Source organism: Mirounga leonina, unplaced genomic scaffold (genome assembly GCF_011800145.1).
Source record: "Mirounga leonina isolate KUSES-001 unplaced genomic scaffold, KU_Mleo_1.0 Mir_170, whole genome shotgun sequence".
NCBI lineage: Eukaryota > Metazoa > Chordata > Mammalia > Carnivora > Phocidae > Mirounga > Mirounga leonina.
This window is the reverse complement of record NW_023270433.1, coordinates 23,384,390-23,405,081: the sequence shown is the minus strand read 5'-3', so window position 1 is coordinate 23,405,081 and position 20,692 is coordinate 23,384,390. Positions and strand designations below refer to the sequence as shown.

General features: G+C 40.3%; 1 protein-coding gene across 3 annotated transcripts in view; it reads right to left on the bottom strand.

The window, feature by feature from the left end:
* Positions 1 to 20,692, bottom strand: part of TMEM245 (transmembrane protein 245) — a 108,610-nt gene that overhangs the window by 35,221 nt on the left and 52,697 nt on the right. For all 3 annotated transcript variants that reach the window (XM_035016120.1, XM_035016122.1, XM_035016121.1), the window contains 5 exons: positions 19,947 to 20,037; positions 12,857 to 12,955; positions 10,729 to 10,860; positions 6,525 to 6,647; positions 6,250 to 6,395 (listed from right to left, as the gene is read on the bottom strand). In XM_035016120.1, the coding sequence (XP_034872011.1) occupies positions 6,250 to 6,395; positions 6,525 to 6,647; positions 10,729 to 10,860; positions 12,857 to 12,955; positions 19,947 to 20,037 (591 nt within the window). The remainder of the gene's footprint in view (positions 1 to 6,249; positions 6,396 to 6,524; positions 6,648 to 10,728; positions 10,861 to 12,856; positions 12,956 to 19,946; positions 20,038 to 20,692) is intronic.

Below are 20,692 nucleotides of genomic sequence, written 5' to 3'. Positions count from 1 at the left end.
CAAGGAGTTGGTGTCCCTTAACCCCTACATTGTTCAGGGGTGAACTATATATCTAACTCCTCTGCACCAGGAACTTGAACTAGTTTCAGATGCCTGGTTAGGGGCACCTGGGTGGCTCAGTCAGTTGAGTGTCTGTCTCTTTAATTTTGGCTCAGGTCATGATCTTGGGGTCGTGGGCTTGAGCCCTGCATCGGGTTTCCCACTCAGCACGGAATCTGCTTGTCCCTCTCCCTCTGCTCCTCCCCTCGTTCACGTTTTCTCTTCTTTCAAATAAATAAATCTTAAAAAAAAAAAAAAAATGCCTGGGGGCACCTAGGTGGCTCAGTCAGTTAAGTGTCTGCCTTCGGCTCAGGTCACGATCCCTGGGTCCTGGGATCTAGCCCAACGTAGGGCTCTCTGCTCAGCGGGGAGTCTGCTTCTCCCTCTGCCCCTCCCCTTACTCATGCTCTCTCTAATAAATAAATATTTTCTAAAAATCTTTAAAAAAAAATGCCTGGTTAGATTAGGATTTAATTCTTAGCCAGCTCTCTCCTCACCCTTTACAAACTAAACTCTAAGATGACAACTCTTTTACAAGCTAGCTAATACTTTCCTTCAGCTCTCAGCCCTCTCTCATTTCTGACCAAAAGGGTGTTCTTGTGGGGAGAGATGGTGAGGAAGCTTAAAAAAAAGAAGAAGAAGAAGGGGTGTTGTTACTTTTCTAAACAAGTAAGAGAAAATTGGCCAGACAACCCAGGATTTGATCAGACGACCTGGATTAATGGAATGAGACTGAAGCAAGGAGGGGGCTGGAGAGAACGATAAGCCACAGTCAAGAAGCTCTATGCCCTCAGAGGACACCAGGCTCCATAGATAAGTAGAGTGCACAGGTCTAAGGAAGAAGAAAAGAGTCCAAAATCAAATTCTGCCTACTCCCAACACTTCCTTACACTGGTTCTGCCCTTTTTTCTTTCTAAAGGTCAAACAGGAAGACTTACCAGATTACTGTTCCCTCAGGAAACAGCCACGAGCATGACCTTACCAGTGTTCTACCCTCACTACAATATACTGCTCCTCCAGGTAAGGCTAGGGAGTAGACAGGGTAGGCCAGCTTCCAGAAACACAGCAGATAAAATTAGCAATCAGGGAAAAGTATCCCCCCAGCTCTCCTCATTACCACCTAACCTCTCTTGAAAAGTTACATCTCGGGGCGCCTGGGTGGCTCAGTTGGTTAAGCGACTGCCTTCGGCTCAGATCATGATCCCAGGGTCCTGGGATAGAGCCCCGCATCGGGCCCCCTGCTCCGTGGGAAGCCTGCTTCTCCCTCTCCCACTCCCCCTGCTTGCGTTCCCTCTCTCGCTGTCTCTCTCTCTGTCAATTAAACAAATAAATAAAATCTTTAAAAAATAAAAAAGAAAGAAAAGTTACATCTCCTTCCATTTCCTGGTTCATCTGCCCCAGAGACCCAGCTCCACGGTGAAGTGTACAGAAACCTGGTTGACACTGGATTTCCCCATCGCAGAGGGCAATGGTCAGGCTGCACGAGCAGACCTCGTGTGCTGCTGAGAAGCACAGGGAGAGGCCGCTTCTGTGGAAGCCTTCCATCCCCACTGGAAAAAACAGTGAGTCACTGTCACACACAGATGCATACAACAGTGACATCACATTCAATCAACTGGAATTCTTGGCAGTAGAAATATTAATTCAATATTTTTATACATTAATACACGGTTTTGGGTTTTTTTGTTTTTTTAAAGATTATTTACTTATTTGACAGAGAGAGAGAGACCACAAGCAGAGGGAACAGCAGAGGGAGAGGGAGAAGCAGGCTTCCCGCTGAGCAAGGAGCCCGATGCGGGGCTCAATCCCAGGACCCTGAGATCATGACCTGAGCTGAAGGCAGACGCTTAACCAACTGAGCCACCCAGGCACCCCAATACATGGTTTTGTGTCTTTGACAGTGCCCACTGATCACGGATGCTTACTCTAATGCTAACTAAAAAATTAACAAGGGGCTGTTTCAATCATATAGACAAATAGCAAACATTTGTATCTCAACACTAATTCAATTATAAGGCTATTAAAATTAATTTAACAATTTTTAAAGCATCACAATGGGAAACTAAATACAAGACAAAGTTTCTTAAGTCATTTCCTTGGAAACTTGACATAAAGGTTTAAGATTATTAGACCAATCTATAATCAAGTAGTTTAAAAAGGCATTATTTTTACTGAGTGGGTTATTACTTAAGAACTTCAGTTAATTTGATCTTCCCAAATATGCATAAGAGATTTTGTCTCTCTCTTCCAGTATTAGGAGAGCTACCTCTTCAAATAAATGAAAATACATTTTCTTACAGCTTTAAACTCTTCCTTATACATTTTAATTTAAACAAATGTTTATAACCTTAAATTCATGAGAATTTCTTTCCAACCAATATTTAATTTGTTCAAAGTCAAAAACAGAAATACTGATTTACTGAATGATTGACACAGGTTTTTTTTTTTTAACCCAAATACTTTTAATTTTCCAGAGTTGGGGGGTAGAGGTAAGAAGCACATTCACTTTCCAAAAAACAAAAAAAAAAAAGAAAAAATAAATCTCACAGTACATACATTCTCCCATCCAATTCGTAAGTAGGACTCCCACCCACCAGCACTGAAAAGTTGTAATCCCACAAGCAAGAGCCATACCCGTGTGCATGCACTCATGTGAAAATATCACACACACTAAATTGCACGGAGGCCGTGACAACATGCAACTTAGTAATGTGCAATATCTCCACCAGAGCAAGCAGAATGGGAGCATCGGGGGAGAAGGGTGTGATGCAAACATTCAGGACACAACATGCTCTACAGGGACGACAATGGTTTGGGGAAAAGAGAGGCATGCCACTAACTCAAAAATTCATGAAATGGAAATCCAAATGAATACACAAACATATTCAATTTAGAAAAAACACTTACTTATTCAGAACTGAGAATCATAACTGAGGTTCAAAAATTCAATGAGACAGTGAGCATAAAGTAGCCACATATTTCGGAAGGAAAAGCTTCGAGAGCCTAGACACTTTGGCTGCCTGGCCATGCAGTTAACTCTCAATTTCAATTCCACTTTCAACTTACTGATGGATCATATAAAACGAGTTGAATAATTTTCACTTGACCATAACAGTGATGACGACTAATGGTTGATGTTTATGAAGTCTGATTTCATTGATGATTTGCAGACCAAATTGCACTCTCAGGACTTTATAACATTTTCATATTCACTTGTATAATATTTTTCCTCTTAAAATCTTTGTCCATGAAGAAACATATTCCGTCTTGAACACAATCCTTCAGAATGAAAACTCTGACAAGAGCTCTGAGAACTAGAACTCATTGTTATCTTACACCTGTGAGAAGGTTCTTCAGAGGCATCTAGGTAAAACCTGTCCATTTTAGGTCTTGAATTTGACCCAGTAAAGAAAGAGACAAAAAGCACTTGGACCGCTAAAAACTGTCCTGAGTTATAATCTTTAATCTACATAACTTGATATAGTGTGGTTACACAAATGGTCCAGGGAGTAAGATATTACTCAAGTTATCTAGTAACTAGATTACGAGTTATCTAGTCCGTACTGTATTTTTCAGTTTTGACAACCATTAGGATTATAGTTCTGGTACTGAGGGTTTAAACTTTTTCCAAAATTAAAAATTTGTTAAAATGAATGGTTTTTATACCAGTATCCTTTGGAACCAAGACATGGGCTACTGCTACAGTGCATGGTGTGTACAATCCCAGGAAGATAAGGCAAATCTAATTTATGAAAAGGCACATCTATATTTCCTCTCCCTAGAGATGTGACCATACTCTTTGTAACCTCAAATTCCCTTGATGAGTCAAAGGCCTGAATTTTTAGCTGTCAACCTCATGTGTCCATTTGAACAGTCCTAACAGTGTCACAAATTAAACTCACAATCTTCTGCCCCAACCAGCAACTCCTGGAAGAAGGCACCATGGTACACCAGAAGGATATGTGCGTGCGTGCTTGCTTGCTTGCTCTTTTAAAGATTTTATTTTTAAGTAAACTATATACCCAACGTGGAGCTCGAACTCACAACCCTGAGATCAAGAGTCACCTGTTCCACCAACTGAGCCAGCAGGGGCTCCAGGATATGTGCTTTCAACCAGCCGGACCAACGTACAAATCACAGCTTGGCTTACCAATTCAAGCAACCGTGACATTAAAGAATTAAGTTTAAAACAAAGGAGGTGGCATATTTGGTATGAAAACAAAATTGACTGGAATGACAGAGGACAGTTGACCAGTGGTTCACTCTAAGAAAGCAGGACAAGAGAAAATTCAAGAACCGTGATTTGAAAACAGAAAAGCTTTTTTGAGAATAAGAGTCAGTGTTAATAAAGGTTATTTCAGGAAAAGGAAGTAACTCTCTGGAAGTTCTTAATGGGACAAGGCAGATAATTTTCTGTAAGGCTTGGCTTTAGTCACATTGACTAAAGGATTCTGCCAACCTTTGACATGGTTGATTTGATAGTTCCGGCCTATTAGGAAGGTAGAAGGTTATTTTTCTTTTTGGTTGAGTGATTTACATAAACTTCTTTGAGTCAGAGAGAGGTCACTTAGATAAACTGACGTGAATTTACTGCTAGAGTTTTCAACATTTTATTTACTCAATAAAGATGATACCCCATGATCATACAGACTTAGAAAGGATGCTAAAGCCAGCAAGTTTCTTCCCTGAAGAAGACAGCTTCACCTTGAAAACTGTTGTTACATTAGATAATACACTCTCAAACTTGGAATCTTTTTTTTTTTTTTAATTTTATTTATTTATTTGACAGAGAGAGACACAGCGAGAGAGAGAACACAAGCAGGGGGAGTGGGAGAGGGAGAAGCAGGCTTCCCGCTGAGCAGGGAGCCCGATGCGGGGCTCAATCCCAGGACCCTGGGATCACGACCTGAGGCGAGGTAGACGCTTAACGACTGAGCCACCCAGGAGCCCCCCAAACTTGGAATCTTTACATAGATGGTCCCACATGGGATACCCAAGAGCACCACAGAGGATAAGGACATTCTTTAAAATCCTACCTGATGGCCAATAAAGGAAGCAAGATACTGATGAAGACTTTACCCAGGCCTTGCTAATAGGAAAAAAGAAAGATAATCCAGCAACCTTTCTAGAGAGAATGTATTTTAGGAACATATATGCTATTTGAATGTAACTAAGGGTTTTCCAGAGACCAAAGTGGTATCCTCAACCAGTTGTTAAATGAACACAATGAAGAAATAAGCCAAGATCAGTCAGACAGCATTAGCAGGTCATATCAAGATTTCTACGAAAGACTAGTTCCAAGGAATGCTATTTCTTAAAAGTAAGTGGAAACATAAAGGCCAGCCAAAAATTCATTATTCAAGATAAGTTTAAGACCATTAGCGAACAACTTACTTGAAAAAGAAGCTCTGATGGATAACATGAGGATTTAATTTGGGCAACTATTCATAAGCAGTAAAAATACAGTAGAATCCTAATGAGCTAAAAGCAATGGGGGACAAGGGTGGGGAAGGAGCTGAGATAGGCCTGAGCTGCAAGAGGCCTTTCCCTATCCAAAATGACAAAGAGGAAGGCGTGGGGAACCAGGAGCCAAAGACTTGGAAAGCATATATGGAGAAAAAAAGTTGAAGAATCATCTAATTCAGAAGCCAAGCCTGCAATACATGGACGCCACAAGACATGATGGAAGTTTCTGGCCAGAACCTGTGATGCACATATAGCCTGGGACTTGAAAATAACCAGAAACTTCACATTTCCAGTATCCGATCTACCCTCATGCAAAGGGCACAGCCTGGCTACAGAGGAAGAGAGGAAGAAACAGAAAGACCATCTGCTGCCGTTCCCTGGGCACAGCTGCAGTTCCTGAGAATAGGAGGGCTCCCAGAGAAGAGGAGGTATGTGTGGTGCCAGAGGGGGTTCTCCCCAGCAAGTGACATGATGACAGGAGCTGCAGCTACAGCAAGAGCCTGCAGTGGGGGAAAGCTGTTAACTCCTAAGACTGACAGCAGGAAACTGAAACTGAATTTTTTTCTTATCAACACTTGCACTGCTCACATCATTCTCTCAAAAGGATATAAAAATTTTTGAAAATACCAGGGTATGTCACTAGTTTAGCACCGAATGTTATTAGAAAGGCTCAAGACAGAAAACAGGCTTCTCATAGAAAGCAGTTTCTAATGGAAAGAAGAACAGCATAAATCTTCTCCCTACCTGATAGCTTCTTCCACAGATTGGCCAATAATATTAGAAGAAGGACCTGGCTGAGATAGTGGTGTCAGGCTTATCACCCACTTCACTGGCTTGTAGTACTCATCGCTGGAACTTAATAGATAAAATAGGGTGGTCAGGAAAATTATCTGCAAAACAAAGGATAGTATCTCCTAAAAAATCACATTTGGAAACTACAGGAAGGAAACATAAATGGAACCAAGAAGGTGCTTTACTGTGGAAGGAGAGGCGCCATGCACTTATCTAACTGTACATACCAGAGACAGGACAAAATTGAGAAGGGCAGTCCCACTGTAGAAGAGGATGGTCAGGAGAGTTGTGACGGTGGTGAAAAGCAGGCTCACGTTCCGGCTCATGACAATCCACAGAGACTCCAAGATCTGATGATGAGGGAAAGCTGAACATCAGAACTAATCCTCCAGAAAGAAGTTTCTACAGCTCTCTGCTGTGCTTTTAGTACAAGTGTGAGTACCAGAAACTGAAAATAGAGTATTATTTTAAATGAAAAAAAAAAAAAAAACCAAAACCTGAAATCACGTGAACGTTGAACAGTAAGGAAAATGGTTAAGAAAACCATGGTGAACCTAACTCCAAATCATATTATAGCCATTAAAGATAGCTCTATTATAACACAGAAAAACATTTTCTGAAACATTGCAAAGCTGAAAAAGCAGGAAATAAAAACTTTATATACAGCATGATTATAACTATGTAAAAATGATATTTATAGAAAAAATACCTACAGGAGAATATGCCAGAAGGCAACCTGTATAGGATCACAAGTGTAGATCATGAAAATTCTAGTATTTGTCCTATTAGCCACCTCCCCCCTTGCCACCTCCAACTTAGATTCACTTACAAACACAAAAGCATTACTTGGATGATTTCACTAAAATCATAGTAAAAGAAATAGGTCAAGGGCAGAACTCCGCAGCTGATAATCTTTCTTCAGATAGACGATGACCCTTATATCGAGACTTAAAATGTTCATTTAGTCCATCACCTGCAAATTCACTAGAACCACTTATTAAAATAGTTATTAATACCTCTTAAAGAAGATGTACAATATCTATAGCACACCTACATGTGTTCATTTCCTATCTCCCCATGAACTTAAATTCCCTCATGATAACATCTGTTCCCTGTGACAGAAGCAATGCAGATGACATGATCTTTATTGTAAAGATAGACAAACTGAAGCTTAGAGATTTTTTAAAACTTGCCCAAGGGCCTTGGAGCTAAGAAGTGGAACTAGACTGGGACCAGAAGTCTAATGTCTGATTTTATTTTGGTGTGCCCTTTCCAAAACAGCAGTTCTGTTTTTTGTCATATGTGCAAGTTATACCATCTGTTCTATGAAAGGCCTATCCATTCCTTTCCTATCTCAAATGTACCATTTATAAAGGCGTATTTTGTTGTCCCTGGCGTTTCTTGCAAACCTCAGCTCAGTCTTCATGGGAGAGCTTTTGCAGGCTGGTTTCATTTACAATAACTCCTTACAGAAAATCTTGAAAATGCTTCGCAATGCCTACAAAAATATGCATGACTGACCATTTGACCTTGTGGGATAAAGAATGAATGAAAAACACCACTGATTCCAAGAAACAAATCAACAATGCCCTTACTTGTGATTTTTACATGCATTCTTTTGGGGGCTTCTGTCATTTTGGAATTTTTATCAAAAAAAAAATTTAAATAGTTTCTGGGTCACACTAACAGGAAATACTCTGTTGTAATTCTTAAGAAATTAACTGAATACGTTGTCGACTCTCAGTCTCCAACAACAATCAAGTAACCTTTCTGTGTAACCAAGGGGATTAGGAAGAAAGGTTTAGAACGTGAGAGCTTTTGGATATTCCAAGTATGAAGGCAGGAATAAAAAATCTGAGGGGCGCCTGGGTGGCTCAGTCGGTTAAGCGTCTGCCTTTGGCTCAGGTCATGATCCCAGAGTCCTGGGATCGAGCCCCACATCGGGCTCCCTGCTCTGTGGGAAGCCTGCTTCTCCTCTCCCACTCCCCCTGCTTGTGTTCCCTCTCTCGCTGTGTCTCTCTCTGTCAAATAAATAAATAAAATCTTAAAAAAAAAAATTTGATCAAGGGTTGACCTTCACACCTTAAGATTTTTTTCTGATGAGACAGGTAGTTATATTAAAGAATGTGATTGTTTTATACTCTGTAAGAATATATGTTGATATTTAGATGATGTACAAAAATCAGTGAACCAATATTCCAAATGACCAGTGCATATCACAAAAATATACAAGAGTAAAAGACCCATTTCTAGCCAAGATAGATAAATGGACTTTAATACAAGACAGTACAAAAAGTTTATTGATACGGTTTCAAATTCCACACTGCAACTAACCTGTAAGAAATACCGTTTGTTGAGTTTTGGTGTAGGATCAAAGAAGAGCCACAATTATCTGAAAAGGCTATTAAAAGACTCCCCTCTTTTCCATCTACATATCCGTATGAGGCTGGATTTTCTTCTTATATCAATCAAAACAACGTGTTCCAATTGACTGAATATAGAAGAATATATGAGAATCCAGACATTAAACAGATTTGCAAAAAATATAAAAGAAAGCCACTCTTCTCACTAAATAATTTTTTGTTTTGGGGATGCCTGGGTGGCTCAGTCAGTTAAGCGGCTGCTTTTGGCTCAGGTCATGATCTCGAGGTCCTGGAATTGAGTCCTGCATCAGGCTCCTTGCTCAGTGGGGAGCCTGCTTCTCCCTCTGCCTGCCACTCCCCTGCTTGTGCTCTCTCTCTCTTTCTCTCTGACAAATAAATAAAATCTTTTAAAAAAATTATATTTCGTTTTGGAAAAAGGTTACTTTGCAGATGCAAGAAATGTGTTATGTTAATACACAATGTTATTTTTAGTGAATTGATAAATATTTTTAAAGTTTTCAGTTTTAACTGCTGATACAATAATAATCAACAAAACCCACAAAAACAAACACTTTGGAATCTTTAGACCAAAAAGTTTCATAGCCACTGGACTAGAGGAAACAGAGGGAGGGGACTATCAAAACCATAAAGTCTTAGGACTGAAGGACATGAATTTCTAGATTTAACTCCAAACTCTGATCAGCTGTATTAGGTGCATGGGAGGAAGGGCAAGTGTGAGCGCAGGGACAGGGGAAGAACCAAGGGAGTTGTAAGAAAACCCCAAAGGTGGGGCGCCTGGGTGGCTCAGTTGGTTAAGCGACTGCCTTCGGCTCAGGTCATGATCCTGGAGTCCCGGGATCGAGTCCCGCATCGGGCTCCCTGCTCGGCAGGGAGTCTGCTTCTCCCTCTGACCCTCCTCCCTCTCATGCTCTCTGTCTCTCATTCTCTCTCTCTCAAATAAATAAATAAAATCTTAAAAAAAAAAAAAAAAAGAAAACCCCAAAGGTGGTGTAAAAGAGCACAGAGAGACTTCAAAAGCACATCTTTATCTTCATCTTCCATATCAGGGAGCCAAAATATAGTATCACAAATTGCAAAACCAAGACAGACCAACATAAATGTTATTTTGGAAATTTAGAGGTAAATACTCAGAGAAAGCTAAAAGAATTGACAACTGTTTCTAGAAAATGAGACTGAAGTGGGGAAGCACAAAGCAGGTCACTGTTATCTTTTACCAAAAAAATCTTAAAATATTCCTTACTCTCCACTATGGTCATCTATTAGTTTGATAAAAATTAAATTTAAAAAAATCTAGCATTGCAGGGCACCTGGCTGGCTCAGTTGGTAGCGTGTGCAACTCCTGATCTCAGGGTTGTGGGTCTGAGCCCTGCTTTGGTTGTAGAGATTACTTAAAAATAAAATCTTAAAAAAAAAACCAAAAACAAAAAAAACTACATTGCAAACTTCAACTTTCGTTAACTTGATGAAAGTCATGAGTCTATTTGCAAGAAAATTCCTCTCATCTCTGTGAAAAGCCACATGCCAAGACACTTTACAAAACACGATGTGGAACCAAGCATGGTTCCTTGCCGCCTTTGACCCTTTGGCAAACAAGGCAGAGGTGGGTGGTACACGGCCGAAGTGTGGACTAAAGAACATCCAGTCTCTCTAATGTAACTGCAACCGTATTTCCATCTGCCAAAGACCTTGCCCACCAGAAAGGCCATTCTCTCTCTAGGGGTCTGGCCTGGGGACATCCTAGTCAGCTTGAGGGGACATGAACACCTGTCTCTCAGAATGTGAGAGTCCGCAACACTGCACACTCACTTCCTGACTCAGCCTTGCTCAGTTACTCTTCAACCACAGAGACGGCACCCAGGGAACTATTTACCCCTGAGGGCTATGGCTTTTGGCCATCTTTCTAGTGCATTTAGAACTCTCAAAATTATAAATGTCATGGCATTAAAAACAGGGTAACTAAAGGCCTCTAACAGTGCAAGGAAAACTGGAAATTAGAATTTCTATTTTTATTTCTAAGTCCAGTTTCACTAAAAATACTACTTCTTACCGAAAGAAACGTCTCGATGTTCTCGTGAACAAAGGAGGCGATATCCTGCCAGTCCAGGATGTCTCCCAGCCAGCTATTCTGACGATTTATATGCATCTTGTGTCCCTTGTGCCTTCCAGAGTGCGTTACATTCTACGGAAGAAAATGGTTCACACATGAAATCTCCATTTAATCCAAAGCAGAAAAAGTATAAATACCCCATTTCAGTTTGGGTCCACTGGAGCACTTTAGCAGTTACTCAAAGGTGAAAATTTTTGCATTATTTAAGAGATCAGCCAAGAACTCCATCTAAAGACCTGAACTTTATTTTTCTGCTTATCTTCTCAATACCACGTGTCAGCCTAGCTCAAGTGCTCCCTTCCTAAATACAGTTGTGAACACACTTTGTTCCTCAAGATGTACAACTATACACCAACAAAGCATTTACCTTCTTTTTTCTTTTCAGCCCCTCTACCTTTTTTTGGGTCTCCCATTTTTGCTTTTTTCCTCCTTTTCTCATCCCCCTTATTAATCTTCCACACAAGATAAAGAGAGCAAAGGGGGAGAGAATATAAAGGACATCTAAAACTAATACAATGTTATATGTCAATTCTATCTTGACAAAATGGGGGAAAATGAAAAAGAAACAAGAATGGGGGGGGAATCTAACTCCATATGAAAGACAATTACACTGACAAGAATGCAGGAATAATTAAATTTGAAAGAGGTAAGAATAAACAAAGTGACTAGTGAGGTTAACAATCAGAAACAGAAGTTGTTTCTTAACATTTTGTTTGCATTCTGACACTTGCCAACGGCACGGTGAAATCACTCTTCATTACGCAATGAAGACATTAGGTACTAGTAGAAGATATAAAGAAAGGAATACACCTGCCTGCTTACAGACCTATGCTTTTAAAACACTGAGCTTCCTGGACCATAAAATGAAGCTTTTAAATGGGGGTGAGGGATAGAAAAAGCTGTTTGTAAGCAGAAGCCCCAGACCTGGCAGAGGAAAAAGACACCTTTCCAATTGACCAGTTCTTCAGCAGATAGCTACCTACAAATTCCTCAGTTAGTTCTAACCTCCCCTCTTTGAAACCCCCAAAAACCAACACTGTTCCCTCAATTCGTCCCAGGGGAAGAGTAAATAAAAACAGGTCACTGAGCAACAAATCATGAGCTTTCCTCCCTTCCACCCCAAGTGAAGAGGTTGATATATACATGCTCCTCTTCTCCTGTCAACCCTGTGAAAACTGATCACCAACTTGTCCCGTTCTCTACTCCTTCCCCACTGGACAGTCCTCTTCCACACTGCTGCTCCTGAAGGCCCACGGGCCCAGCCAACCCAGTGTACAGCATGACCCCACACAACCAGCTGCTGTCAACACCAGCATTTTTATATTTAGTGGAAAATGGTATTATTTTCCATCACAATTTCTGAAGTAATAATAGTATATCAGCACAAGAACAGGTAAAGGTGATTAAAAAATCAAGATCTCCAAACTTTTGGATCTATTTTACTTCCTCAAAGAAAAAGTTCTTAATGTCTAGAGCTGTACTATCTCAAACAGGAGCCACTAATCACATGTGGCTATTAGCACTTAAAATGGAGCTAGTCCAAAAACAGGAGAGTCCAAAAACGGCATTAGTATAAAATATACATCACCAGGTTTCCAAGGCTTATAAGAAAAAAAACAAAGGATATAAAATATCTCACTAAGATTTTTTCTACTTGTTTGCATATTGAAATGATGATATACTGGGGGTATGTTGGGGTAAGTGAAATATTAAAATTAATCTCAACTGTTTATTTTTTGCTTTTTCAGGTGGCCATTAGAAAAATTAACATTATACACATGGTTTACATTGCATTTCTACATAATGAGATAAGATGCTGTTGATGATGCTGTTTTCATCTTGTGTTCAGTCCCCATCACAGGGACTGGTGGGTTCTGCATGCAGATTAGCCATCAATTCAAGTGGACTTTTAGTAACCTGAAGTTTAAGACCTTGCAGCTTAAAAATTTCAATAAATGATATCCCAATGTTAATAATCTATCTAATTAACATCTATCTAGTCAATGAGTCTGTAAAATAAAAGGACTTTATTAGTTTACAACTGAAATCCTCTAATAAAATAACTTACCTTTACAAACCAAGAATGATACAATCTGTCCCAAAGTTCTAGTACTTGCTTTTCAATTACAGCAGTATTGTTCACCTTATCTCCCAGAATTTTATGAAGCTGGAAGAAATATAAATATGATCTGGTTTAATATTTCAGACAACAATCCAGTAAAATTAATTCATGCTTGGTCTTTACATCTGTTCCAAATCAAACTAAAATGTTCCAGACTATTTAATTGCCTCTAGCTACCTTATGATCTTTTCTTAAACTCTACTCTTCAATATTCCTAGCAAATTTCCTTGCCTTTCTTGGCTTTTTGCTTCCCTCTATTTTTGGGTCTTTAAGAGAGCTACTTCAGGTTGTAAGAGAATGGTCATATAAAACCATGATCAGACTCAGCAAATCTGCCCAGAGAAAAATCTGTTGCATGTGGCCCAAGTGCTCATCCATTACACAGAAATCCCATGCTACATTTATCACCGGTATAAGAATTACCACAGAACTTTAAGTAAAATTTTAGAACCTTAGCTATAAACACAAGTATTTCCCATAGTCTGCTGAGAGACGTCAGGTCTCAGAGTTACAACTAATGAGACTGGTGGGGTTTCTGGGAATCAAGTAGAGTGAGACAAGATAACTTTGAGGAAAATTATTCATTATAATACCACATGTTTGTTATTAAAACCACAGCCTAATAGTAGAAAATTTATTTGAGAGAGAGAGAGAGAGAGAGAGAGAGAGAATTTTAAGCAGGCTCCACGCCCAGTGCAGAGCCTGACATGGGGCTCGATCCCATGATCCTGAGATCATGACCTGAGCCAAAATCAGTAGTTGGATGCTTAACCGTCTGAGCCACCCAGGTGCCCCAAAGACATTTTTTAAAAGATAAATACGAATTTGTAGTCCCACTTTCTTACCATAACTTTCTATTTTTCCATATCCTCTGCAACTTTCTGCCTGTCCATAGAAATTTAGAATTCATCACTTCATCACTAACTTTCATCTTCATTTTTAATGGTTCCATATTAGTTCTAGTTTTTTTTTCTTTTAAGATTTAATTTTTGGGCGCCTGGGTGGCTCAGATGGTTAAGCGTCTGCCTTCGGCTCAGGTCATGATCCCAGGGTCCTGGGATCGAGTCCCGCATCGGGCTCCCTGCTCCTTGGGAGCCTGCTTCTCCCTCTGCCTCTCTCTCTCTCTGTCTCTCATGAATAAATAAATAAAATCTTAAAAAAAAAAAAAGATTTAATTTTTAAGTAATCTCTACACCCAATCTCTACTCCCAATCCCAAAATCAAGAGTCACACGTTCTACCAAATGAGCGAGCCAGCACCCCAGTTCATTAAGTTTTGGTATTATTTTAACATTACCTGATCAAGGAATATAGAGATGGTTCCCAATTTTTAATATCACAAGTAACACTGCAATGAATGTCCTTACACACAATTTTTTTCTTACTATTAATAGTAAGATAAATGTACAGGAATCAAAGGATAGAGGCACTTTACTAAAGGCTCTTGCTATGCATTGCTAAATTGTCTTCTATAGGCATTGTACCAATTAATATTTTCCAACATTGTATGAATAAACCAATTCTTCCAAAGCCTTATGGACTGATAAACTATTAGATAATTTAATAGGTGTGAAACTGTAACCAATTATTTATTATTTTCTTCTTCAGTTACAAGAGTGACCATTTTTCCATGTTGGTTTTCAATCTGTATTTTCTCGTGTGTGTCCTATCCACACCTTTTGCTCACTTGACACTGTCCTTATAGATATCTGAACCAGTTTTTAGACATATTGGATGCAAACATATCTGCCCAATGTTTTCCTCTATACTGATTCATAAACCAAATGCAAATGAGTGAATATAATAAAAACCATTTATCTTTGCACAGCATTTTACAATTTACAAATGGCTTTCCTCTACATTATGTGATCTTTACAACAACCCAAGAGTTCGGCAGAAAAAGGTTTTTATCACCTTTGTACTTTCAAGATGAGAAAGCAGATTTAGAAAGGACCCATGACAGGCCTGAGGTCAGGCAGCTAACTGGCAGAGGTAGGATTAAAAACTCTAATACTCTTTCAACTTAGCATCTATAACCTATGAACAAAGAACATCTAACACAGCAAACTGCCCAAAATAACTATAAGCCACAATTACCCCTAGTCTAATTTCCTTTAATTACTTTACATTTGTCTTTTAGGTATCACGACTGTTGGATACTCACAGACTTCCTACTACCAGCTCTTTCTGTCACTGTCCGCTCAGTTCCTGAGACCCTTCTTTACCCAGAAGAGCCCCTGGGCTGGCTGTCCACACAGCGGCCTCTGCCACAATCAAGCAGTCTCTCAAACCCACACCCCCTTTATCCCAGCACGACAGTGAGTAACTCTACAACACCACGACTTTGATGGCAGAATTCAGCGTCACTTCAAACCTGTGGTGTTGCCGGCCGCAGAACATCACAGCCCTGGAACACCAGCCTGTGACCTTACGGTACGTATCACAAATCACAAGGAAGACTGGGCCAGAGAGCAGGAGCCTGGCGGCCACATCACTGCTCTCAGAAAAATCACCAAAGCACAGGTACTGTTGGTGGTAGAGGAGATGCTCTTAGCATACGGAAGACAATGAAGCACTAAGAGTAGTCAGAATGCCTCTCGAGAGCTTTAACTTAAGACGAATAACCTCATCTATAAAATGGGGATGGGGAAATCAGTGGGCAGTTCTCTGCTCTCACTTTGCTTGGAACCTTGCCAGCATCTGCCACAGCTGACCAAGTCTTTCTTGCAAAATCTTCTCTCAGCCCCTAAGACACACACAGGTGGTTCCTCCCACCTCACAGGCTACTCCTCCTCCTCAGTCTTCTCTGCTGGCTCGCTTCCGTGACCTTCAAAAGCATAAGTGCTCCAGGAACCTATCTTTGGTCCTCTTCTGTTTGTGCTGTCTCCTTAGGCCATGTTATGGGATAAACTGTATCCCTCCTAAATTCATATGTTGAGATCCTAACCCCTCCTGTACCTCAGAATGCAACTGTACTTGGAGATAGGGTCTTTAAAGAAGTAACTAAGTTAAAATGAGTCCATCAGGGTGGGCCCTAATCCATTATGATTGGTGTCCTTATAAAAAGAGATTAAGAGACAGACACACGCAGACAGAAGACCATGTGAAAAAGACACAGGCATCTATAAGCTGAGGAGAGACGCCTCAAAAGAAACCAATCCCACCAACACCTTGCTTGATCTTGGACTTCCAGCCTGTAGAACCATGAGAAACTAAATTTCTGTTGTCTGAGCACCCAGCCTGTGGTACTTTGTTATGGCAACCCTACCAAACTAATACAGTTCATCTCTACTGATGGGTAGAGTGATAGGTACTGTCTGATGATATTCAAACTTCTACCTACAGCCCCGATCTCTCCTCTGAGCCCCAGCTATGTATGTCCAATTGCCTTTTCTGATGCCTTGACTTAGATATCTGCTAGGTATCTCTAACTTACCACGCCCCAAACAGAATTACAGCTCCATCTATCTGTAATTCCCCACCCTCCCCACCACCTCCAGGTCTTTTTATCTCAGGAAGGGGCACAGCTACCCTTCCAGGTGGGCTAACTAAAACTTCCTTCCCTTTCACTCCACATCTAATCCATGAGTAATTCTTGTCAGAACTACCTCAAAAATATATCCCAGATGTGACCATTTCTCTCAATTTCCACTTCTACCATCCTAGTCCAAGTCATCAACATCTCCCCTGGACTACTGGAATATTCTTTTAGCCAACCCCCTGCATTCTCCATTCCTGCCCATCTCTCCATAAAGCAGCCAAAATGAGCTTTCAATATCCTAAATCAGGTCATGTCCCTTTCTGCTTTAAATCCATGTTTATCTTTGTAACTAAAATAAAATCCCAACTTCTTATTATCACCTATGGCTCGTCCTGTCACCACATTCCCCATTCCAGCCACGTTGGCCTTCTTTCTTTCCTTCAACCAAGCTTGTTCCTATCTCAGAGCCTTTGAATTTTCTATGGCCTCAACTTGAACATTCTTTTCCCAGTGTTGGTGAAAGCATCACCTTCTGAAAGACATTCTCTGGCATTCTAGCTAAGGCATCACCCTAGGTTACTCTCTACATTACCTGGTCACAGCACTTCCAGAACTGGAATGGTTACTTCTTGACATGTTTCACGTCTGCCTCCTTTCATTAGAGTAAGCTCCAGGAGGGTGGTAACTCTTTCTGGTCTACTGCTTTTCCCCAGCACTTATAACAGTGCCTGGCACATTTGTGAACTGGCTGTCACTTCCCTCATTCTAGGCATGGGAGAAGGGACAGAGAAAACCCATTCACGACTATTAAGCAGAAAGGTTAGCTCAAGCAAGGATGTCGAATGAAGAAAGTAAATTAGATTTGAGCAAACAGCAAACTAGCAGGTCTGGGTAGAATAATGCATGGAGGATACAGGAGATAAGGCTGACAAGGTACACTGGGGCAGGCAGACAGGAACCTTCTCTGCTCATACCTAAACATACCCTAAAAAACTCTTCGTTTTCTGAGTATGACCTTTTCCCCTAGCTTTAGCCCTTCCTACACTTTAGCTCTCAGGACCCAGTTCTCACATGATTTTTAGCTAGATGAGATCTGAGCTTATTAGAAAAGCTAGCGCTACAGGGGCACCTGGGTGGCTCAGTAGGTTAAACATCCGATTCTTGATTTCAGCTCCAATCACAATCTCAGGATTGTGGGATCAAGCCCCACACTGGGCTCCCCACTCGGCAAGGAGTCTGCTTGGGATTCTCTCTCTCCCTCTCCTTTCCCCCTTATCTCCCCCAACTCCGAGCATGCTCTAAAGTTCTAAAATAAATAAATAAATCTTAAAAAAAAAAAAGCTACCCCTACAATTTCAATGGTTTTTTTATTTTTTTTTAAGATTTTATTTATTTATTTGACACAGAGAGAGGGAGGGAGGGAGGGAGAGGGAGTGAGCACAAGCAGGGGGAGCAGCAGGCTACCTGCTGAGCAAGAAGCCCAATGTGGGACTCAATCCCAGGACCCTGGGATTATGACCTGAGCTGAAGGCAAACACTTAACTTACTGAGTCATTGAGATAATTCACACACCTTATAATTCACTCACTTCTGTGTACAATTCAATAGTTTCTTTTAGTATATTCAGAGTTATGGGACCATCACCAAAATCAATTTTGGAACATTTTCATTACCCCCAAAAGAACCCCCATACTCCTTAGCAATCACTCCCTCATTTCGCTCAATCTCCCCATACCCCTGGAAACCACTACTCTACTCTCTGTCTCCGTAGATATACCTCTTCTGGACATTTCATAGAAATAGAATCATACATAAGTGGTCTGACTGCTTCTTTAACTCAGTGTAATGTTTTCAAGGTTCATCCATATGGTAGAATGTATCAGTGCTTCCTTCCTTTTTATGGCCAAATAATATTCCATTAGAGAGATATACCACATTTTGCTTATCCATTCATCAGTCAACGGACATTCAATGGTTGGTTTTAGATATTATCCCCGTGTCTTCCAAATCAGGACATGATTATGTTACAACCTTTGTTAGCAATGTCATCTCTCTTCAACTGTCTTCCCTTTTTGAGTCCTAAGCAAAAGGTTTCAAACTTATCTTCTATGTAATTTGAAATTTATTTCTATAAAATCTAAGGCATATTTCTCCAGCTCTTTCCAAATAGGTAAGAATTCCAGAACTCAAAGAGAAAAACCAAAAAAGTAAATGCTATGCTTTCAGCAGAGTAAATCAGCCAATATAGTTCTAGATGTCTAAAAGGCTCCTGCAATGACTGGATCTTCTTCTATGATAGTTAGGAGATCTATACCCATAAACTTTATCTTTCACTTACTCAGCAAATATTTTTTAAAGACTTTCATGTGGCATTTGATTAGGTCACCTGGTATGGACTCAAGAAAATCAGTTACACAGATCTTTCTTTTAACTTTTTACTCGACCACAATTTCATCCTTAGGTTAGATTACTATACACATGTGTACAGTATAATTTTTCAGATAACTTTTTTTTTTGAGATTTTGTTTTTTAATTTTGCCGAAGGCAGTCGTTTAACCAACTGAGCCACCCAGGCGCCCCTTGTTTTTTAATTTTGAACATGGAATCACATACCAGTACTTTTTTTCTGGGCATATATCTCACTGTAACAAATCTTGTCAATCCCTAGATGTTCCTAATTACTTTAATACATTAAAATTCCAAATTACCTTCTTTCTCATAGGCAATATGGGGGGGGGGGGGCAATGCCAAATCTGTATCATGGAGTCTGACCCTTACCTGCAGTAACTGTGCCTTATCCTCTATCCTTCATGTCCTTCCACAAAGCTTCAGACAAGCTAATCTCCTCAAGCACACTCCTGCCTCCACATCTTGACCCACATAAACACACCTTAAAATACACGATGCCTTCTCTTTATTCATCGAAAACCTATCATTCATTCCTTCAAGGTTTATCTCAAGTGCCACAGTAAAGCACCTAGCCCAGTTCTTGGCATGCACTTCTAGCGTGTAGAAAGAACGAGGGATTTAGAATTCGTCTTCAGTTTGAAACCAAGCTCCGCAATTTACTACATGACCACTGGGAATTTACTTAGCCTTGCTAAGCCTGTTTCTTCCTCTGTAAAGTGGGCCAAACAATTTAGACTACTATAGGTTTCTTGGAAAGATTAAATGAAACAAACTGGAAACTGCCAAGCACAGTCACTAGCAGATAATAATATTTAATATTTGCTAACAACCTTTTTTTTCCTCCACAAAGTCTTATTTGACCACCCAATTTTAATGATCATTCTGTCCTAATGCACAAATAATGAATACTTACCTTGAACAAGAAGCAAAAGACAAACCTCTCTGTTCAAGCTACTAGCACTATTAAATAAGTCCTCCGGAAAGTTTACTTTCAATGTATGTTTCTTGTTGACTCATATATTTAAGCCTATTTAAAAAATGGAAACTGTTCTAAATGGAATCTCTACTTACACTTCATCAAAGCAGGAAGCCCCTACCAATGAAGACCCTGCAGAGAGAAAGCCACAGAGAGAGGCTCTTCCCTTACCTTGTGTGTTATCCATTCTCTTCCATACTGGTACACGTTGTTAGCTGCAGAATTGAGGGCTCTTTGGACTACTTGAGCCTCAGGAAGCCAACTTATTTAAAATAAAAAGAAAAAATTACAAGCTAGTATATTTTTAGTGGACTGTGTCAGTAACTCTTGGAATTCCATGTATTTAAACAATCAGTAACTGACAAATTGTTGCTCAGTCATCACAAGCAGATACAAATGAATCTCATGCAGGAATCCTTGACTTCCAAGCCTAACACTTAATTCTACCATTGGCCCTTCAAGGGGCCCTGCAAGCTCTCCTTAGCTTTTAGACCCACTTTCCCCACAAACTCCCTTTCATTCTGCTCTGCCTGGTGTCTCTGCCCATACATGTCCCGGATCATCTGCCTTATTCAACACCAGCCTTATTCCGCATCAGAACTGCTCAGAAACCTGTTAGACATGCAAATTCTTGGGCCCAGGTCCAGACCTACTGAAAAAGAAATGGGGCTGAGGCCCTGCAACCAGTATCCTAATGAGCCGTGAAAGTGATTCTGATACATGCTGATCTAAGAACTGAGTGAAGAACTGAGAAAGAAAACAAGAGGGCAAATCATTGTTTTCAATGGAGATCTTTTTCGTTATGATGTGAGGAAGTCCTGAGCAGAGTTCTAGCTATACGAGGAGCTGCATCTACAAGCTTTACTCTTCATGCCATGAGAGATGGCCTCCCCACTATCCTGTTAACTAAGCAGACT